The sequence below is a fragment of the Macrotis lagotis genome, chromosome X, assembly GCF_037893015.1.
Source record: "Macrotis lagotis isolate mMagLag1 chromosome X, bilby.v1.9.chrom.fasta, whole genome shotgun sequence".
In the NCBI taxonomy this organism is placed as follows: domain Eukaryota; kingdom Metazoa; phylum Chordata; class Mammalia; order Peramelemorphia; family Peramelidae; genus Macrotis; species Macrotis lagotis.
Window position 1 is genome coordinate 142,841,451 of NC_133666.1, and position 19,111 is coordinate 142,860,561.

The window sequence follows — 19,111 nt, forward strand, 5'->3', positions numbered from 1 at the left end:
TAAGATAATTTATATTTTAATCAGCCAAATATACAAGTTTAATTTCTTGAGCATGTTTTGCCTGGGCCTTTACCAATAAATGAAGATTTTTCTTTAAACAGAAGATATGGTTAAAAATGGAAACTAGACCTAGTTGGAGGGGAGGGAAAAAAGGAAAAAAAAGAGAGGGATGGAATGAACAAGGGTCACCCCTCCAAGAACACACATGAGAATGGGCTCCCAGACTTTTATTACTACACTCAGACTGCAGTTTTCATGAGAAAATGTGTAGATGAGTGTGACCTGTCAATACAGACCCGAGATTTTCATTAAGATCTTTCTATGGGTCACCCCCACCCTAACCAAACTGCCATACCCCATGTAATCTACTAGTCGAAGCTTTTCCTACCCTCCCCATCCCATGTCCCCTCCCCCCTCCTATGTATTCTGAATCCTAAAAACAGCGAAAACATCCAGACTTTTCAAACTGTTACAAACAGAAATGCTTTTCTGCATTATGTCTGCCCCAAAGATAGCAGCTGCCCCCCTCCCCTGCCCATCCCCCCTGCCCCGAAATGGAATTCTGTGCCGAGATGAAGAGGATCCACGCCGTCTGTGGCTCCACGAGGTGGAGGGGGATGCCACAGTACACTCCAGGTGGCACCAGTGTGGGATGCAATACGGCAGAGGTCCTGGCAGGCCCTGGGCACAGTTCCCTGGCATTTCCTCCTCCCACATGCACTGTGTTTATTTATTCAGGGAGAGTGACTGCATTCGTTTTCCTGACACAGTTGCATCATCTTTTGCTGAAAGAAATGAAACAGTATGTAAATAACAGAAAAAAACAGAGAAGATATATGCAAACAAAAAGTCACTTAGATAATGACCTACTGACTTATTTTCTGAGTGTGGTGATTGACTGATAAGCTTCTTGCCAATCCTGAAGGCATGTGAAAGATTCTAAAGGTTCTAAATTTGTAATTGTAATTGATTAAGACCATCATTTTCTGGGGGGAAAAAAAGGAGCTGCTAAATCAGGGCTGCCTATACATCTTGTTTGTGTCTTCTATGGAAATCTGCTTGAGTTGAAGACAGTGAGGCTAATACCCACCCTGGTTTTAGATGAGCCACAAGAGAGTAAGTCCAGATTAAGGAAGCTCCAAAGTCACCAGGGACTTGTCTACAGCAGACTCCTTAAGTCCTTTGATCTAAATCTGTATAGTTCCTCAAGGATAAGGGAAATTTGATAAGGGTGTTTCCAGAGCCATCCATCAGATTTCAAAAAGCTGGATGTTTTAATTGCATCTCCTCATTTGGAGGGCACAGATGTAAGACATCTAGAAACAAAGCAACATCAAACCCAGGAGTCTCATTCACTGGTGATGTGTGTGCTATTCTAGGAACAGACGCCAGACAGGCAATGATTTCTCCTAGTCATTTCCTACAAAAAGCACTACTGCAGATGGAAAAAAAAATGTGGCCTCAGAGCTCTCTGATTTCAGAGCTCCTCAAACAGCCTCCTACCTTTCCTTTCTTCTTCCTTCTTTCTGGCTGCTTCTTCCCTCTGTTTCCTGATGATGGCTAGCCGGGCCAGATCTGCTTTGGCTTGTTCTGTTTTACCAGCTAAATGCATTTTCATGTATCGTTCTTTTGCTTTCTGTTTTTCTATTTCTTCTCTATTGGAGGGGGAAAAAAAAGATTTAAAGCCTAAATGCTTGATACTGTGCACTTGAGAATGAGAAAGATAAATCTTGAAGGAATGAGGCCTTAACACAAAAAAGATGTGACTGTTGTCAATTTGGGGGCATTCTTGGCATGAGGAGGAAAGGGGATGTGGAAAATCAATAGATCAAAAAATGCAGGTTTAACATTACACAAATGATGCTGAAATATGAAGGGGATACAATTTAAAGACTAAATGGAGTAACAAGGCTCTCCTCTGGAGCATTCTGAATGTAGTAGCATTACAATGAGTGGCAGAGTTGTAGTTGACAGGGGAAGTGGACAATGGTGCTGAGGAACAAAAATGAGAAAGTCAGTCATTAGTGTGGGGAAGGAGAAAGATGGGAAGGAAGGGGGAGAACCTAATAAAGAGATAAGAAGTTTTCTTTGTGAGCTGAACATTGAGCCTAACAAAACCCTATACAAGTAAATGGAATCCATTTATAACTTCGAATGGCAACCAAAAGAATGAATGTTAAAATAAGTAGTCTCCAAAAAATTGCTATTTATAGTCATTAAGGTGCTGACCAAAGCCTGAACCAGGAGCATCCAAGTCTATGCATTGCATACAACTCGGGGTTGGGGGGGAGAGGGCTAATTACTATCCCATTTAGAGGAAAAACTCCTATATTCTAGAAAAGTCCCTATCAACTACCTGAAAAAATACCCTTCTAAGTTATTCATTCTTTTTGCTTCCAATCAGATGAACGACACGATCTGCCTCTGAATGTTCTGTGGTAAGTTAACAGTAGTACTACTTTGCAGAAAAAAAGACCATTCCCTCTTTCCTCCTAGGGATGGTTTCTGCCCAGGATTTTTCTGTGAGAGAGACACAGTCAGAAAAGGCTGCCATTCAAACACGCACACAGGATGACAGAAAGTTTCCAAAATAGAAGTTACCGTTCTCTCCTAGACAGCTCCTTTGGCCCATCCAGATCCAGCTGAGTGACTTTTTTGGTTGTCTGGCCTATTCGGTTGGGATTTTCTATGTCTATTAACCCTTCCACTCCTTTGCGCTTTTGCTAGGATTCAGAAAAAAGGTAGTTCCAGGTTAGTGAATCTTTTTATTTGTCATCCTAGAGAGACAAGTTACATCCATTCAGAAGCTCTGCTGGTTTATTTGGGGAGGGGGGACAGAAGAATGATTTCTACAAGACAGATCAGCTGCTTATGACTCCTGCCTGCAGCTAACAGGGAAAGTTACATGTGGGACATAGTCAAATCACTTGTAAAATCTGTGTTCTGAGCAGAGCACCAATTCCTGAAAGGTAAAGGTGATGGAAAGCTTAACTTTTTAAAAAAGCATCTCTAGGGGTGGCTAGGTGGCACAGTGGATAAAGCACTGGCCCTGGGTTCAAATCTGGTCTCAGACACTTAATAATTACCTAGCTGTGTGGCCTTGGGCAAGCCACTTAACCCCATTTGCCTTGCAAAAACCTAAAAAAAAGCATCTCTAGAAAGCCGTTTCTTTCTTTTTTTTTGGATAATAACATGTAGGTTCCCACATAGGGCCAATAAGTACATGTCCTGCCAAATAAATACAATTCATATTTTTCTTGGCCCACAGGAAAAAAAATGAAGCTTTATGCTTTTCATAGTACAGGATTAGCTTCGAGATCAGATTTCTAAGCTTGTTCAAGAAGGCAGATGGGCCCTAAATCGAGAGCTTTCTTTTATGGATATAAAGTGAAGAACATATATGTCATATGGTGAAAGTGCTAAGCCCTACAGCTACTGGGAAAAGGCTATTATAAAAAAAATAACAATCCACATCTTTATAAAACACTTCAAGGTTTACAATTTACTTATTCCCCCAGAAGCTACAAATATCATCACCCCCATCTTATAAATGCGGAAAAGGAGTCCTAAAAATAATATGAATGCTTATTCATATGGGGAATTATCAAAGCTGGAATTTGAACCTAAATCACTACTCTCCAAATAGGACTTTAAATACTATACAACACTCCCTCCCTGAGGTGGAGAAAAGAACTCTAGGCTGCCTAGACCTGAGAGTGGTTCCAGGTCTGATATGAACATCCCTGTGTGAATAAGGGGACCATTTTACTTCTGTGCTTCAGGCTATGCAACAATGAAACGAAGGAAATGTGGCAAGTTAACCTCCAGTTTCTGTCTGTCAGCCTTCCCTTTGTATGTTGGTGATCAGAAAATGGACATGTAAATCCCAATCTGTGATCAATGTTCTGATAAGAGACAATACCTGGTAGTCATCATCATCTTCATCACTTTCATCAGAATCTAAGGATTTCTTTTCCTTTTTGGGGTCACCAGCTGCCCCATCACCAAGTTCTTCACTTTGTTCTTCTTCTTCCTTTTTCAGGAATTTACAAATTAAAGGGTTGAAAGCAGTAACAAAACCCCACACCCACTTTTAATTACCTCTGTGTGAGATTACAAGCCATTTAAAGTCTTTCTTATATTACGTCTGTTCTCTAAGGCAGTTTACATGGGGGTTGAGCATATCACTTCCCATGTTGCCATGGAAAGAGGATTGGGACACAAGTCAGGAGGCCTGTGTTTGAGTCTTAGCTCTATCACTTACCAGTGTGACCTTGGGCGCCAACCATTAAGGCTCCCTTGAGTTTCAATACCTCATCTGTAAAAAGGGTTTAATACTAGCCTTACAGGATTGTTGAAAAGATCAAGTGAGATAATGAACATGAAGAGCTTTTTGTAAATCCTTTATGTCTATGTCCACTAAATACCGATGGACTGACCTTTTGAAGTTAAATACACAAAGTCTAAAAAAAGGCAATTTATGAATAAAGGAAATCTATTAGCATGGCAGGTAACCCCACCCTATTTAGCCTCTAGAGTTCCCATGATACTGTCACAGTGGGTAATTCCAGAACACATTTTAAAATTCAAATTGAACATACACTCTAGTACTAAAATTTGATAATTAAATGCCACTCAAAATTCCTCTTGCAGCAAATAAGTTGATTCTTCCTTCATAATGTTTCTTGCATTCGCCCTCCTTTCAATTTTCACCGTTCCATTTTATGCTGTTATCTTATTCTCAGCTAAAGTGGTACCCTCTCCTCCAAATCTTTCTTGTGCAAGACCAAATTAATCATTCCAAGTCTCCTTATATCTTTTTATTCTACTAGTCAAAACCCTTCCTTAACTCCCCACGCTTAAAGAACCAAATCGAATTTCCTTGCCTTTCATAATGATTCTAAACTATCAGTTAAGTCTTGCCTACAACTCCCTCAAATGATAACAATTCACAATCCCTCAAATAAGCCTTGTACTTTTCTGCCTCCAAGTCTTTGATTAGGAATCTTGACCCTGAATACAATGTCCCACCAATCGAATGAGATTCTTTTCATTTTTAAAGGTCCAACTCATAAGGCACATATCACACTGTGCTTTTTAACTTTTATATCTTTTCAACTAGATCATAACTTCCCGAAGGGTATAAACTGTCCCATATATCTTTGCAATACAATCTTTTCCAAGAATCTAGAAGAAAGCTTTGCACACAATAAACACTAAAAAATGTTCCTTGAATAAAGGAACAAATCAGCAAGATTTAATTTCCACTTGGTTAGGGCAAGCTTTGAGAAGGTAAATTGAAAGTGTATGATGGTGTTTTGTGTGTGTGTGTGTGTGTGTGTCCATCCGTCCTCTTCTCTAGACTACTGATACTCCTGGATTTTGTGTGATGCTTTGTCTATGAGTTTTAAGGCTTTACAACAAAATTTTCAGGACAGGATACCCTCCCCCCTTTTATCTAATATGTTTCATGAACGACAAAAGGAGTCCATAAACAGAACTGAGTATAGAATGCCATTTTATGATGCTATATATAAATGGCTGTCAGTTTTTTCAAACCAATTAATGACAGTACTAAACATTTTAGAAATGAAAACACTCACCCTAGCCTTCTGTTTTTCAGCTTGAAGCTGGGCATCAATCTCTTCAGGGCTTGTGTATTGCCTTGCTCGGCCTTTGTGGCCTCCTTTTCTCCCTGCACAAGAGAATTTGTATTTTAGGAAGGAAGACAGTTGTAATTGCTCAAAACACCTGCCCTATTCTTTTTTAGATATGTTACTACATAAAGCTTAAGTTTCTTTCTTTTTAAAACTTGTTTATATTTCTCAGTGTGCTCTATCACCTCTTCCCAAAGAAATATTATTAATAGTAAATAATAAAAAAGGGAAGAGAAAAACTCAACTAAAGAAATCAGTTTATCAAAAAAAAGTCTTGATATATGTGATGAACATATGTTCAATCTCACATCTCTGCAAAAGTGGAAGTAGAGTTTGTCTCATTTCTTTTTTTTTTTAAAGGTTTTTGCAAGGCAATGGGGTTAAATGGTTTGCCCAAGGCCACACGGCTAGGTAATTATTAAGATTTGAACCTAGGTACTACTGACTCCAGGGCCGGTGGTTTATCCACTGTGCCACCTAGCCGCCCCGAGTTGTCTCATTTCTTTTAAAAGTACAGAAGCTAAAAATTCTGGAAAATTGAGCTGGCTGACAAAGAAAAAATCTATAATGCTAACGATTCCTTCAAATACTTGAGAACCAAACTCAGCTATTTATTCAAAGGGGGATGTTGCCAGTGGAGTGAGATTCTTGGAATGACTACTGACCTCTTTGAAATGATAAGCACTAATATGAATGAGGCAGGATAATGTTCATCTTGGGAGGCACAGAACAAAACTCCGGTAAATTCATAAGTTCAAAGATTTAGAATTTGGATTCTGGAAGGGAGCCCAGAGGTCATTTATTTTGGCCCCCTTCATTTCATAGAAGAGAGAAACATTACAGAGAGGTTAAATGACTTGCTGACAGTGACACATATATTAAAGATCTGAGGTGGGATCTAAGGTTATTCATCTAAGTTCAATGGCCTATCCACTCTACCTCTTATATTCATCTGAGTACTAATGATGATTTCTATTTATTCTTTTCTAAAAATGACTAGAAAATGGCTATGTGAACTAAGCATTAAAGGCTGTATATGAGAAATGAGATCAGGTATTTTTCACAGCTATGTGTAACTAGGGGGAGGAGAATCAAATAAAAGATAGGGATAATGATGAAAAAAAATCATTCTGATTATAATACATGAAATTCTAAGTTTTTGCCTGAATAAAATGGAAGCCACCAGAAGAAGTAGAAAAACTGGAGAGGAGAAAAAAAATCTGCATCAAATATCTCTGATATGGGCTTGATGTTTGGGAAATAATGCAAATATATAAGACCAAGAGTCATCCCCCAACAGATAACAATAAAAAATTGTCTTAAAAATTTCAAATTATTAATAATCATGTCAGATGGCTCTGATCATTAAGAAAAAAGTGAATCAAAACAATTCAGATTTATACCTAGCAAACTGACAAAATTGACAAAACAGGAATAGTTCTTGTTGGAGGAGTTATGGAAAGATATCTATGTTATAGACTTACTGGTATTATGCCAAGAAAATCCATACCAGAGATTCCGCTGTTAAGACACATGGTAAAAGGAGGTCAAAATTAAACAGGCTTCCACATACACCAAAATAGTCATAGCAGCAAAAAATGGAAACCAAGTAGATGCCCACTGATTAGGTAGGTGAATATAACAGAATTCTCATATGAATAGGAAAAATGGGAAATGAGAACTGTGATTTCCTGGGTATAGGGAGGCTCTCTGTGAGAACCCTGCTCTCCATCCAGGCAAACTAGTCCCTTTTTAGTAGCTTCAAGTCTTACAGAGTCTGTGAGAAAGAAGGTGCCCAGGGTCACAGACTATGTTGTGTGCCAGATGTAGGGCTTGACCCCCAGGTCTTCTTTCTCATTTGGAGATCAGTTGTCAATTCACTAAAACCAGGTTGTGTGAAATAAGCAAAAAAACCCCACCAAAGTAAAGTGAACCAAACAGAAGGAAACTGAAATATCATGTATGATGGTGAATAAGTTGATATATTTATTCATTAGTTTTGATGAATCTAAGCCTAGGTAAGTTCTGATTTCATGTAAAAAAAATGTTAAATTGTTTCTTTAACGTCAAAAGAGTAGCCTCCCCAATAACATGGCAGTGGAAAAAGTAAACACTGTCACTGGATTTCCTATACTCATTAAACAATACTTAAAAAATACTTTCGGGTTGAAATGGAATAAAGTATAAGGAAGAAAATATGAAAATGCCTTTTCAAAATCTGTAAAAATGAAATGCTTTTGGCAAACTAGAGATTTAGATTTAAAACAACTTGATAAAATCTAAGAATTAAAAATTGGTTGCCAATTCAAGCATGCTCATATATCATTAGTTTTATTATCTAACATTGCTTAAGCTAACATACCAATTTGTCATTGCTATGAAAGTAAAGCAGGTGACAAGCATTATATTTTACTACTCTTAGGAATGTTTGCCTGGATCCTTGGATGTGTTCTTACCCACTTGAGCTGGGACCCACCTAATTTCTTCTTTTTTTTTTTTAAAGATTTTTTTCAAGGCAATGGGGTTAAGTGGCTTGCCCAAGGCCACATGGCTAGGTAATTTATTAAGTGTCTGAGGTCGAATTTGAACCCAGGTACTCCTGACTCCGGTGCTCTATTCACTGTGCCGCCTAGCTGCCCTGGACCCACCTAATTTCCAATGAGTATTTACCACAAAATATAGTCTCTTTAATTAAGCACAGTATTGTTTCCACGATCCATTTTCTGAGCCCAGGTGGGAACTCAAGTGAAAGTCCCAAAGCTGCTTCCTTTCCCCTGGATTTCCTAGATAGCAGGTGCTGTGATATAATTGTGCCACTTATGGAACCAGCACTCATTTTTAATGACTACTTGAATTTCAAGTGCAGTATGGTGAGGATTCTAATTCTTCCTTTAAATGAAGCACCTTGTCTTACCCTCTTAGGTTTTCCAAGCGATAGCAACAATTCACAAAAGTGATTTCTTTAGAGTCTAATCTTACAGCATTTAAACATAGTAACTAATTCTGTTTTAGTTTCTTAAAAAATATCAACTTAACACACTATTACTCTGATGCCTAATTCTCATGTGCTTCAGGCTCGTAAACAATCTGTGAGCTTACAAATCTGCTTGTGATCATTTTAAACCGAAGTTATCAGGAGGTTGGTTTTAAGTTTTCCTATTTAAACTTCCAACCTCAACCAAAACTTAACCATGGAACAGAGTTGGACAAATGATTAGAAAAATATAAAAAGACCTAGCTTCTGCAACTCTCCAAAGCAGGGGACTAGAATGTAATCGGTTAGTTCACGAAGTCACGAACTCTGAGAAAACTGGGTAGAAGTGATTCTAGCTAAAACAGCGTTTACACGTTTCATTTCAGTTCGCCTAAACAGGACAAAAAGAATGACACGGGTGTGAACCGGGGCGAAAGATGGGAAACTTGAGCCGGAGTTAGTTGCTGCTGCCCACGTGCCCCCGGGCAGGGCACGCGCGCCTTCTGCGGGTCTCAGTTTTAAACTCCGTACGAAAGGAGGACCCGGACCCGCTCTTCCTACCAGCTCCCGAGGAGGCGGCGCCTCCTCCCAGGCCCACAACCACCCAGCCGGGCTGCCGCCGGGGCACGGGGCTAATTGTGGCTTCACAACACACGGAGCGGCTCCCATCACAGCCCAGAGGATGCTTGTGACTCATCCGTCCCTAAGGGTCACGGAGCTGGATCCCCGGGCCGGGCCGGCTGCCCCCCCCCCGGGCACCGGCGGCCGGCAGCCCGGCTCTGCCTCCTCCTCCGCGGGCTGGGCGCCCCCCCGGCGGCTGTCCCGCCGCCCCTCGCACTCCGGCCTCTTCGGTTGGGCCCCGCAGGTGGGCACCCTCGGGCCGGGCCACGGGAGGGGGCGGGCGCGCCGGCCGGGCTGGGCCCCCACCCCGCAGCGCCGCGCCTCCGGCCCCGGCTGGGGGCTGCCCCGATGCGGGCGCCGGCCGGCAGATCGGGCCAGGGCCGGGCCCCGGGCCCCGGGGACGCCGCGCCCGCCTCCCCCCCGGGCCTCGCGCGCGCCCCTCACCTCCTTTGGGCATCGCGGCTCCGGCAGCTGCTGCGGGAACTGGAACTGACGCCGGAACCGGAACTCGGCTCGGTCCCTCCTTCCTCCCCCCTCCCCCCTCCCGCCCCGGCTCCCCGGTCTCTCTCTGTCTCTAGCCTGCCCTGGGGCCCAGGGCAGAAACCCTCCGCGGGCTCAAGCTGCGGTCGCGTGCCGCCGCCGCCGCCGCCGCCGCCGCCACGAGGCCCCGGAACCCCCGCTTCCAGGCGCCGGGGCTCGAGGGGCGGCTGTCCCGGGCGCTCGCCGGAGCTCCGGGGGCGCCGGTGCCTCTCTCACGGGCACTGCCCGGCCCCGCAGCCCAGGCGGGCCGCCGCGCCACACCTAGAGGAGGTCGGACTCCCCCATGAAGGAGCTGCGCCCGGCCCCCGGCGCGGGGAGTTAGAATTCCCTGCAGGCAAAGCGGCGGACGCCCGGACTGACGCAATACCTTGGCGAGCCTTGGCCTGTGGCGGGAGGGCGACGAGATATTCCGGCGGCCGAGAGGGCCCCGTCCGTGACGTATTAAGCGGGCGACGCGTGTCGGGGCGGAGCGGCGGGCCGGAAGCGGAAGCCGGGCCGGTGGTCGGCGGAGCCCTCGGTGAGTTTTGTGGCCGCGCTTGGCTCGGCGCCGGCCCCTTGGCGTCCTTGCCTCCTCGCGAGCCCCAGAGGCGCCTTGTGCTGGCCCCTTGCGTTAGCCCGGGAGGACTAAGGAGGCTTCTGCCCCTGCCGCCCCTCCTCTAGGGGCTTAATAAGGAGACCCCTCCCCTTCCCCCGCCCGGCCCCAACACTGGCTCCGCTGCGCGTCGGAGAGCGGCCTCGGCCGGTGGCGCCCCCGGCGTGGAGCTTTGTTGTGGTGGTCGAGGGAGGAGCTCCCCCTGGCTGGGGAGCCGGCGGCGGGAAGCGTCCGAGCGCGGAGGAGGGGCCGGGACGCCGTTCTAGCTGTGCCGCCTCGGCAAGCCCCCGGCTCCAACCTGCCTTCGCTATACTCTAAGCGTCGTTTCTAGAATCAAAGTCAGAGCCTTAAACACGTATTTTGGACCTGTGCAGAAGGGTGGCCCGGCGCCGAGGTGATGGGGGGTCGCGGAGTTGGGGCGGTGGTGGGAGCGAGTCCAGCCAACATTGGCCCTGGGGAATCTGCAGAGTAGCCGGAGAAGATGCCAACAGGAGAGAAAGTGTTGCCCAGACGTAAAAGAAACATCCTGTGAGGTCCCAAGAGAAAGCTCCTCCCATTGGCTCAGGATGAGGCGAACTCTATCGATAATTTCGGAAGACTAGAGGCTTCCCCAGTTGCTGGTTGGGACCTCAGAGATAATGAAGTGCAAACTCTTCATTTTACAGTTGAGGGCCAGGGAAGTTTAATTAACTTGTTTAAGGTAACATGCTAAGAGAAGAATTTGAAGCCAGATCTTTTGAATCCAGAGCTAGTATTTTTTTCTCCCCTGGTACCAGGCTACCTATATTTCTCCTTTAGTTTACAAACGTTCAGCACTTTCCAAGTGATAGAATTTACATCTGGCTTGTGTTCTCTTACATGTTTGGAGCCTGGGTGTTTTTGATTTCACAGACCTATCCTTTATGGAATTGAGTATCAGGAACTAATTTAACTTATTTTTGATATTTTGTGTTGTTTTGCAGAAGATGCCTAAGGTAAAAAGAAGCAGGAAAGCTCCTCCAGATGGTTGGGAGCTAATTGAACCAACACTGGATGAATTGGATCAGAAGATGAGAGAAGGTTAGGAAAGTGTTTTCATTTTCCTTAGTAGACTAATCTCATTTGCTTTGGATACAGCTCTTGAATATTCCATCTAAATTTTGTTGCTTCATTTATTTTTTTTTTAAATTTTTATACTTTTGGGGCGGCTAGGTGGTGTAGTGGATAAAGCATCAGCCCTGGAATCAGGAGTACCTGGGTTCAAATCCAGTCTCAGACACTTAGTAATTACCTAGCTGTGTAACCTTGGGCAAGCCACTTAACCCCGTTTGCCTTGCAAAAATGTTAAAAAAGTAAAAAATAAAATTTTTATACTTTAATATTTATTCTCATTTTGTACAAATAATGTTTTTTATACATTAGTAAAATATTCTTGTTGAAGAGTAAACAAAATGCCCCCTCCCCCAAAAAAAATTATAGACTCACTTGAGCGATAAGGGGAGAAAAAAATTGAAATTAAAAAAAAATAATAGCAATAATTGTAGGTATGGCCAGGTGGCACAGTGGATGGAGCACCAGCCCTGGAGCCAGGAGCACCTGAGCTCATATCCGGCCCCATACACCCAACAATCACCCAGCTGTGTGACATGCAAGCCACCCCAACCCCACTGCCCTGCAAAAACCAAGAAAAGAAAAAAAGAAAAGAAAATAGTAATAATAGTAGGGGCAGCTGGGTGGCAGATGGAGCATTGGCCCTTGAACCAGGAGCACCCGGGTCCAAATCCAGCCTCAGACATCCAATCATCACCCTGCTATATGCAGCCCCAGGCAGGCCACCCAGCCCCCTCTGCCCCGCACCCCCCCCCCCCCAATAATTAAAAATGTGCTTCAGTCTGTGTTCCAACATCAACAACTCTATCGCGGGTGGATCACATTCTTTATAAGTCCATCACAAAAGTTACTTCCATATTATTCCAACGTTGCCATTGCTGATTGCAACTCCCTTCTTTCGTATTTCTTCTCTCTCCTTTCACTCTGACTCTGCTGTAGGGTCGCTGAGTGGCGCAGCAGACAGATCCCTGGCTCTGGGGCCAAGGGGCCCCAAGCCCCCATACCACCCCTTAGGCCCAGCATCCACCTGGCCCTATGGACCCAGACAGGCCATCCAATCCCAGCCCCTTGTAAGAAGTAAAAAAGAAAATGTGTTATATCTGACCATTCTTCCCCCCATGCTCCATCCTCTCCTCCATCATTCACCCCACCCCTTCCTCCCCCCATATTACTCCAGATGTCTATACCCCATTGAGTATATACATGCTGTTTCCTCTCTTAGCCACCTCTGATGAGAGCGAAAATTCCCTCCTTCCCCCTTGCCTTCCCCCCTTCCATATCATTGCAGTAGCTCATTGTAATAAAGAAAAATCTTATATGGAATATCTTGGCCTATTCTCCGCTCTCCTTTTTCTTTCTCTCACTACATTTCCCTTTTTTCTCTTAACTCCATTTTTACACCATATTTTATCTTCAAATTCAGCTTTCTCCTGTGCTTCATCTATAAAATCTACCTGCTCTGTTAATTGAGAAGGTTCATATGAGTATTATCAGTGTCATTTTTCTATGCAGGAATACATGCAGTTAATCTTCATTAAGTCCCTCATATTTTCCCCCTCTCCTCCAATCTCTGCTTCACCTGAGTCCTGTATCTGAAGATCAAACCTTCTGTTCAGCTCTGGCCCATTCCAACAGGAACATTTGAAATTCCCCTGGTTCATTGAAAGTCCATCTTTTTCCCCTGGAAGAGGACATTCATGTTTGCTGGGTAGTTGATTCTCAGTTGCATTCTAAGCTCTTTTGCCTTCCGGTATATTATATTCCAAGCCCTACGAGCTTTTAATGTAGTTGCTGATAAGTCCTGTGAGATCCTGATTGCAGCTCCATGATATTTGAACTGTGTCCTTCTGGCTGCTTGTAATATTTTCTCTTTGACTTAGGAGTTCTGGAACTTGGCTATAATATTCCTGGGGGTTGGTTTTTTGGGATCTGTTTCTCGGGGGGATTGGTGGATTCTCTCCATTTCTATTTTACCCTCTGCTTCTAGGATATCAGGGCAATTTTCCTGTAGTAATTCTTTGAAAATGATGTCAAGGCTTTTTTCCTGATCATGACTTTCAGGTATTCCAATAATTTCAAATTATCTTTCCTAAATCTGTTTTCCATATCAGTTGTTTTTTCAATGAGATGTTTCATATTTTCTTCTAATTTTTCATTCTTTTGGTTTTGAAGTATTGAGTCCTGATTTCTCGTAAATTCAGCTATCTCCCCGAGTTCTATTCTTTGTCTGAAAGATTTGTTTTCCTCAGAGAGCTTTCTTATCTCTTTTTCTATCTGGCCAATTCTGCTTTTTAAAGCATTCTTCTCCTCAATAACTTTTTGAATTGTTTTATCCATTTGACCTAAGCTGGTTTTAGCATGCTATTTTTTTGGATCTCCTTGGCTAAGCTTGCTGACTTCATTTTCATGTTTTCCCTGCATCCCTCTCATTTCTTTTCCCAGTTTTTCTTCTATCTCCCTCATTTGATTTTCAAAGTGTTTTTTGAGCTCTGTCATAGCCTGATCCCAATTTCTGTTTTTCTGGGAGTCTTTAGATGCAGAAGCTTGTACTTCCTCATCTTCACACTGAGTGTTTTGATCCTTCTTGAGCTCATAGGCAAAATATTTCTCAATGGTGTTACTCTTTTTTCTCTGTTCGCTCATTTTCCCAAGCCTGAGCCTGTTTTTGGGGTGCTTCCTGAGCTTTTGGGACACTCCCACAAGGATCTCAGTGTGTGAGGCTCTGTCCTCCCTCCTGGTCTGTGAATGACCATAAGCGCCCCCCTCTGCCATGGGGCTGAGGTGGGGGGGCCTAGACTGTGATCAGGATCTGAATGTGTTCAGAGCCCCAGAGTCCTGTTCCAGGGGCAGAGGACAGAGCTGGGCAGTTTCTCTTCCTTGGTGCTTCATTTATAAAGATGACATAAGTCTATGCTGTATCTTTCATTTAGTTTTTCTTGCTTTAATGTTTTTGATACCATCCATGTATGGAAGGATTACTGAATTTAGAGCTGGAGGCCTCAATTTTAATCCTAACTCTACTATTTAATATCTGTGATAACAAATCAGTGGGCACTTACTATGTGCTATTTTAAGCATTGGGCATGTCTTTGGAAATGTTGGTCCAAAAGGAATTTACATCTAAAGGAGGAATTCAACACAGAAAAGGGCAGGGGAAGAGGGTAGGGTAGTGACAAGGAAGAATGGTGACTTAGTCTGGGTCCCTTCTACCAAGTGGAAAGTCCTGGGAAAAACTTATTAGTAGAAGTGTGATATTTTATTCTCTGGAAGATGAGGAGGCATCATACTAGATAATCTCTAAAAATCTAAAATTCTTTACTCAAGACTAATTATGAGGGGGTTGGATTTGTAGAACCAAGAGACAACGTGTTCTCGATAACTTTCCAATCTTGTTCTATGGATTTTCTCAACAAATCATTGAAAAGAATGGCAAATTGAAGAGTGAGATGGAGATTCATATTCAGTGAACCATTAAAAAACTTATGCTTATATCATTCGATAGTTCTTTTTCCCCATGTCGTCATTGTTTTTGGAGATATAACTTTATAGACTTTTTTTTTACTCTTAGAAAATTGTGTCAGAATCTCTATACCTAATTTCTGTGCCTTTCTCTTCCTAGCTGAAACTGAACCTCATGAAGGAAAGAGGAAAGTAGAATCTCTTTGGCCAATCTTCAGGATTCATCACCAGAAAACAAGATACATATTTGACCTCTTTTATAAGAGGAAAGCCATAAGTAGAGGTAATCATGGAATGAGATCTTAGACTTTTTTGGTATCTTGTTTTTTTTCTTAGTGGAAGAAATCCCAACTTCAAGTTTAAGCTCTGAGACTAATTAAATCTTGGATGCCATTCCTGAAACCGTAGCCAGTTTTTTCCTGATCACTAAACAAAAATACATTGGTAAAATGTACTTAATTTTTTCCCTTTCTTCTCACACATCTTACTGAAGATTGGTGAAGGGGGGTTATACTGGACAGGTATCTAATTTTTTCCCCTCTCTCTGACAGAATTGTATGAATACTGCATTAAAGAAGGTTATGCAGACAAGAACTTGATTGCCAAGTGGAAAAAACAAGGTTATGAAAATCTGTGTTGTCTCCGTTGCATCCAGACTCGGGATACCAATTTTGGAACTAACTGTATATGTAGGGTTCCAAAAAGCAAGTTAGAAGTGGTAAGCTTTTTCCTATTGGTATTTAATGTCTGTACAACCAGAGTTAAATTTCTAGGATTGTTCTGAATTTTACTTTCTATAATTTAATAATGTTGCTTAGTAACCTAATAATTTAATCACTTGGGGGGGGCCTCATTTTTTTAATGTAGATTTTGATTGTAGTGGTAGTACTGTGGGTTTTAGTTCTCTTTTTTGGTTTTTCTGGCTCCTTCCTTCAACATGACCATTTCTATAATAGTTGTCTTATGTATCCTATTTTTCTATTTTGATGCACGAGATGGGCAAGATTTGGGGGTGTACATAATGGCAAAAAGATGTCCAAATGCTTTACATCCTTATGGTTCAATTCAATCCATTAAGAAAACTAGATCTGCTGAATTGATCTAGTTGTCACTTGAATTAGGCTTTTTTTTAGGATTAAATTTTGCCTATCTTTTTTTACTTAGGACAGAAAAATGATGTGTCTGACTTTTTTTGCAGGGCAGTGGAATTAAGTGACTTGCCCAAAGTCACACAGCCAAGCAAATATTAAGTTTCTGAGTCTGTATTTGAACTCAGTCCTCCTGACTCCAGGACCCATGCTCTTATCCACTGTGCCACCTAGCTGCCCCAGTTTGACTTCTTAAAGATGCTAATTACAGGATAGCATTTGGCATACCTAATTCATTTATATCATACAAGGTTATTACTAATAGGGATTGGGAAGTAAAGGGGGACTTATGCCATGGTTGAAGTTTTTATGCAGACCTGTCCCCCCCCCCCATTAATTTGTATTAATTAGCTCTTTTACAAAACTGGGGGGAAAAACCTGTCCTTGCCCATATCATTCCACAGCATTTCAAGATTTAAAAGTATGAATTCCACTGAATTTTTATCCTTTGGGTTTTTGATACCATAGAAGGAAGTGAACATTTAGGGAAATTTCTCATTCATGTTCCATGTCACAAATCCATTCGGTTAATAGGTAATAGAATCAGGTTTTAAAATGTTTATCTCCTGCCTCACTGTCATCTAGGATATGTCATGACTTGCCTTGTTTTACAGGGGCGGATCATTGAGTGTACCCACTGTGGCTGCCGAGGATGTTCTGGTTGACAGGCTTTGAAGCATTGAACCCATAGGTTCCATTTCTGACTTGTTTTTAATGTTCATCTCCATGAATGGCTGTTAAAATGAACATTTTCCTGGATAACTCTTGCTCTTCAGCTACAACCTGGGATTGGAGCATGATGGCAAATGAAAGACTGTTCTAATCAATTGTAATTATCTGTGATTTAAAAATAAAATCTTTAACCATTGGTAACTCATTCTGTTGTTAATGCAATGATATAGATATCTCTCAAGCCACTTAGAACTCATAGGTGAATTAGCCCTTTTTATATATGTAAGAAGTTAAATACACTTAATCTTTCCTCATGACCCTATAGGATTAGTTAGTGAAAAAAATCTCCATTTTACAGGAAACAGGTTCATAGAATTTCAGGACTAAGAGTTGGAAGGGACTTTAGCAACTTTTCTAATCCAGTACCCAATTTCCACAGCTGCCATCTGAAGTGGGATTTCAACCTATGTCTAGCTCTGAGGCCAGTTTCCTACTATAAGGCTTCTAATATAAATAGGAAGAATTCAGAAGGGTTGAGTGCTTTGCCATAGAACTAGTAACTGAATGGCAACACTCAAGGCCATATCCTTTGACTCTTAAGAACTCTTAACATTATTATAGGCCATATCAGAATAGATATTTTATAGTTTGAGGATAATGAAGGTATCATCCCAGTATTTGCAGAGTTGGAAGGGACCTCAGAGTAACCACTCCCTCTAACATACCATTTTCTGCATGAAGATTTCCAATAAAGGAGAAATCCTGAGGACCTCCAAACCTCTTCTAAATAGCATAGATTATTTGAAATTTTTCCTTAAAATTTAAATTTGTCTTTTCAATTTGTTATTCTGCCCCTTGGAGCATGAGAATATCAAGTCTAATCCATTTTTCCATATGTCATCCCTTCAAATACTTGAAGATTACCCTGGTGATTTCTTCTGCCCAGGTCTTCCCCAAGTTAAATATTTTTTTTTTAAATCAAGTTAAATATTCTAACTACCATCTGAACATGTGGCTGATAATCATCCTGGCTGCCTTTGGACATGATTTTCTTGGTATGCTGTTTGTAATACTGGTAAAAACAGTTTTATAAGGCTGATAATTTAGGAAACAAAAGTTGGTACAACCAGGTCATATATAATAAAGTCTTTTGAAAGCATTCTAAAATGCAATAAGACCCTAGTTATAGACTGGCCAGTAATGAATACTAGACATAGTGTCATGACTATCAGACATTCAAACCCCATTCTGCTTCCACTTCTTTGTGGACAATTAACCATCTAACAATTTGGGACTTTTGGGTTTTTGCAGTATGTCCCAAAGTTGGTTTATACTGTCAGTCAACTGAAGGAGATTATCATAGAGTCTGTTCTTGTTGGCCTCCCATGCCTTGGGTTTCTTTAGTCTTCTCTTCACTAACTTCGTCACTCTTAAGTTTTGTTCTATATTTCTGCCAAGGATGGGGAGTTTCTTCTGCAGACATCACTTTCAGCCATCCCTTGTAGTAAGCTCGAAACCCATCGATCTTTTCCAAGTAGGTATTCTTCTCTTTGTACTGTAATTGAAAAATCCAGTTACAGGAGATTTAAGATTAGGGTTAAGCTAGAAATATTTAGGATAGTTAAGAAAGGGTTCCCAGTTCATAGTTACTCATTACATGTTGTTACATATAATTTTAGTTAAAAGGTGGACTGTGTGAAGAGTTTCTGGTTTGGAATGGAGAGCATTAAGATCATGACTCAATGTTTACAACAGAATATATATACTATATAAATATATTCTACAGCATGTATACTATGTAAATGTTTTTAGATAATGATAGTTTATATTTTTATAGTGCTTTGAGGTTACAAATTGATACACACATTTTTCTGAACTGGTTTTTACTCTTAAGTGGGTTGGACAGGTATGACCCCCCAGTTCAGAGCGGGGAAGCTGCCCTTTCCTCAAGTGCACCATGGGGGAGAGATTTCATTAATTGTTCTCTTGTGGTCCTTCTCTGTAGCACTGACAAAAGACCTTCTCATCTGTTTGCCTCCCAAACTCCCTTTCCTGTCAAAAGCCCTAAGGAACATCAGTAAAATATTCCTGTTGGCTGCAAGGGTTGCAGCCTTGGGTTCTATATAAACTCTATGTAATTCTATATAAACTCTGCCATTGTGAACTTGGTTCATGTATGATTCTCCAAAACTGAGTTTCCCCACTTTATAAAATTCCAGTAGCTGAATAAATTAGCCCCTAAAACTATACCACACAATACTATGATTTCTAGAAAATATGGTCATTCCCATTCAGAATTCTGAGAGAACACTTAAGGATCAGAAACTGCTCAGGCATCAAAGGTGTAGGTAGCTTTCTC

At 41.9% G+C, this 19,111-nt stretch overlaps 3 protein-coding genes across 6 annotated transcripts in view; 1 reads left to right on the top strand and 2 right to left on the bottom strand.

Annotated features, from left to right (window-relative positions):
- On the bottom strand, positions 1-10,142 carry PDAP1 (PDGFA associated protein 1). Its single transcript, XM_074205708.1, has 6 exons — positions 9,697-10,142; positions 5,604-5,695; positions 3,923-4,033; positions 2,602-2,723; positions 1,504-1,655; positions 1-785 (listed from the first exon to the last, which is right to left on the bottom strand). The coding sequence occupies exons 1-6, from the start codon at positions 9,707-9,709 to the stop codon at positions 727-729; spliced, it is 549 nt and encodes a 182-aa protein (XP_074061809.1). The 5' UTR covers positions 9,710-10,142; the 3' UTR covers positions 1-726.
- Positions 9,603-16,953, top strand: BUD31 (BUD31 homolog). Of its 2 annotated transcripts, none has more exons than XM_074205709.1 (5): positions 9,603-10,309; positions 11,347-11,443; positions 15,093-15,215; positions 15,484-15,650; positions 16,695-16,953. In XM_074205709.1, exons 2-5 carry the CDS (start codon positions 11,350-11,352, stop codon positions 16,743-16,745), a joined length of 435 nt encoding a protein of 144 aa, XP_074061810.1. In that variant the 5' UTR covers positions 9,603-10,309; positions 11,347-11,349; the 3' UTR covers positions 16,746-16,953. The 2 variants fall into 2 exon arrangements, with proteins under 2 accessions (XP_074061810.1, XP_074061811.1); XM_074205710.1 differs by lacking the exon at positions 9,603-10,309 and adding an exon at positions 10,551-10,778.
- Positions 12,741-19,111, bottom strand: part of PTCD1 (pentatricopeptide repeat domain 1) — a 20,018-nt gene continuing 13,647 nt past the window's right edge. For all 3 annotated transcript variants that reach the window (XM_074205702.1, XM_074205704.1, XM_074205703.1), the window contains exon 9: positions 12,741-18,307. In XM_074205702.1, the coding sequence (XP_074061803.1) occupies positions 18,110-18,307 (198 nt within the window). In that variant the 3' untranslated portion in view covers positions 12,741-18,109. The remainder of the gene's footprint in view (positions 18,308-19,111) is intronic.

What these genes read in the sequence shown, in the direction of transcription:
- PDAP1 (XM_074205708.1), bottom strand. An exon ending in GAGCTGTCTAGGAGAGAACG is followed by an intron (nt 1,656 to 2,601) that starts GTAACTTCTATT and finishes CCCCTCCAATAG; the next exon opens with AGAAGAAATAGAAAAACAGA. An exon ending in GAAGGAAGAAGAAAGGAAAG is followed by an intron (nt 786 to 1,503) that starts GTAGGAGGCTGT and finishes CATTTCTTTCAG; the next exon opens with CAAAAGATGATGCAACTGTG.
- BUD31 (XM_074205709.1), top strand. Translation starts at nt 11,350, where the DNA reads ATGCCTAAGGTAAAAAGAAGCAGGAAAGCTCCTCCAGATGGTTGGGAG. An exon ending in GGATCAGAAGATGAGAGAAG is followed by an intron (nt 11,444 to 15,092) that starts GTTAGGAAAGTG and finishes TTCTCTTCCTAG; the next exon opens with CTGAAACTGAACCTCATGAA. An exon ending in GAGGAAAGCCATAAGTAGAG is followed by an intron (nt 15,216 to 15,483) that starts GTAATCATGGAA and finishes TCTCTCTGACAG; the next exon opens with AATTGTATGAATACTGCATT.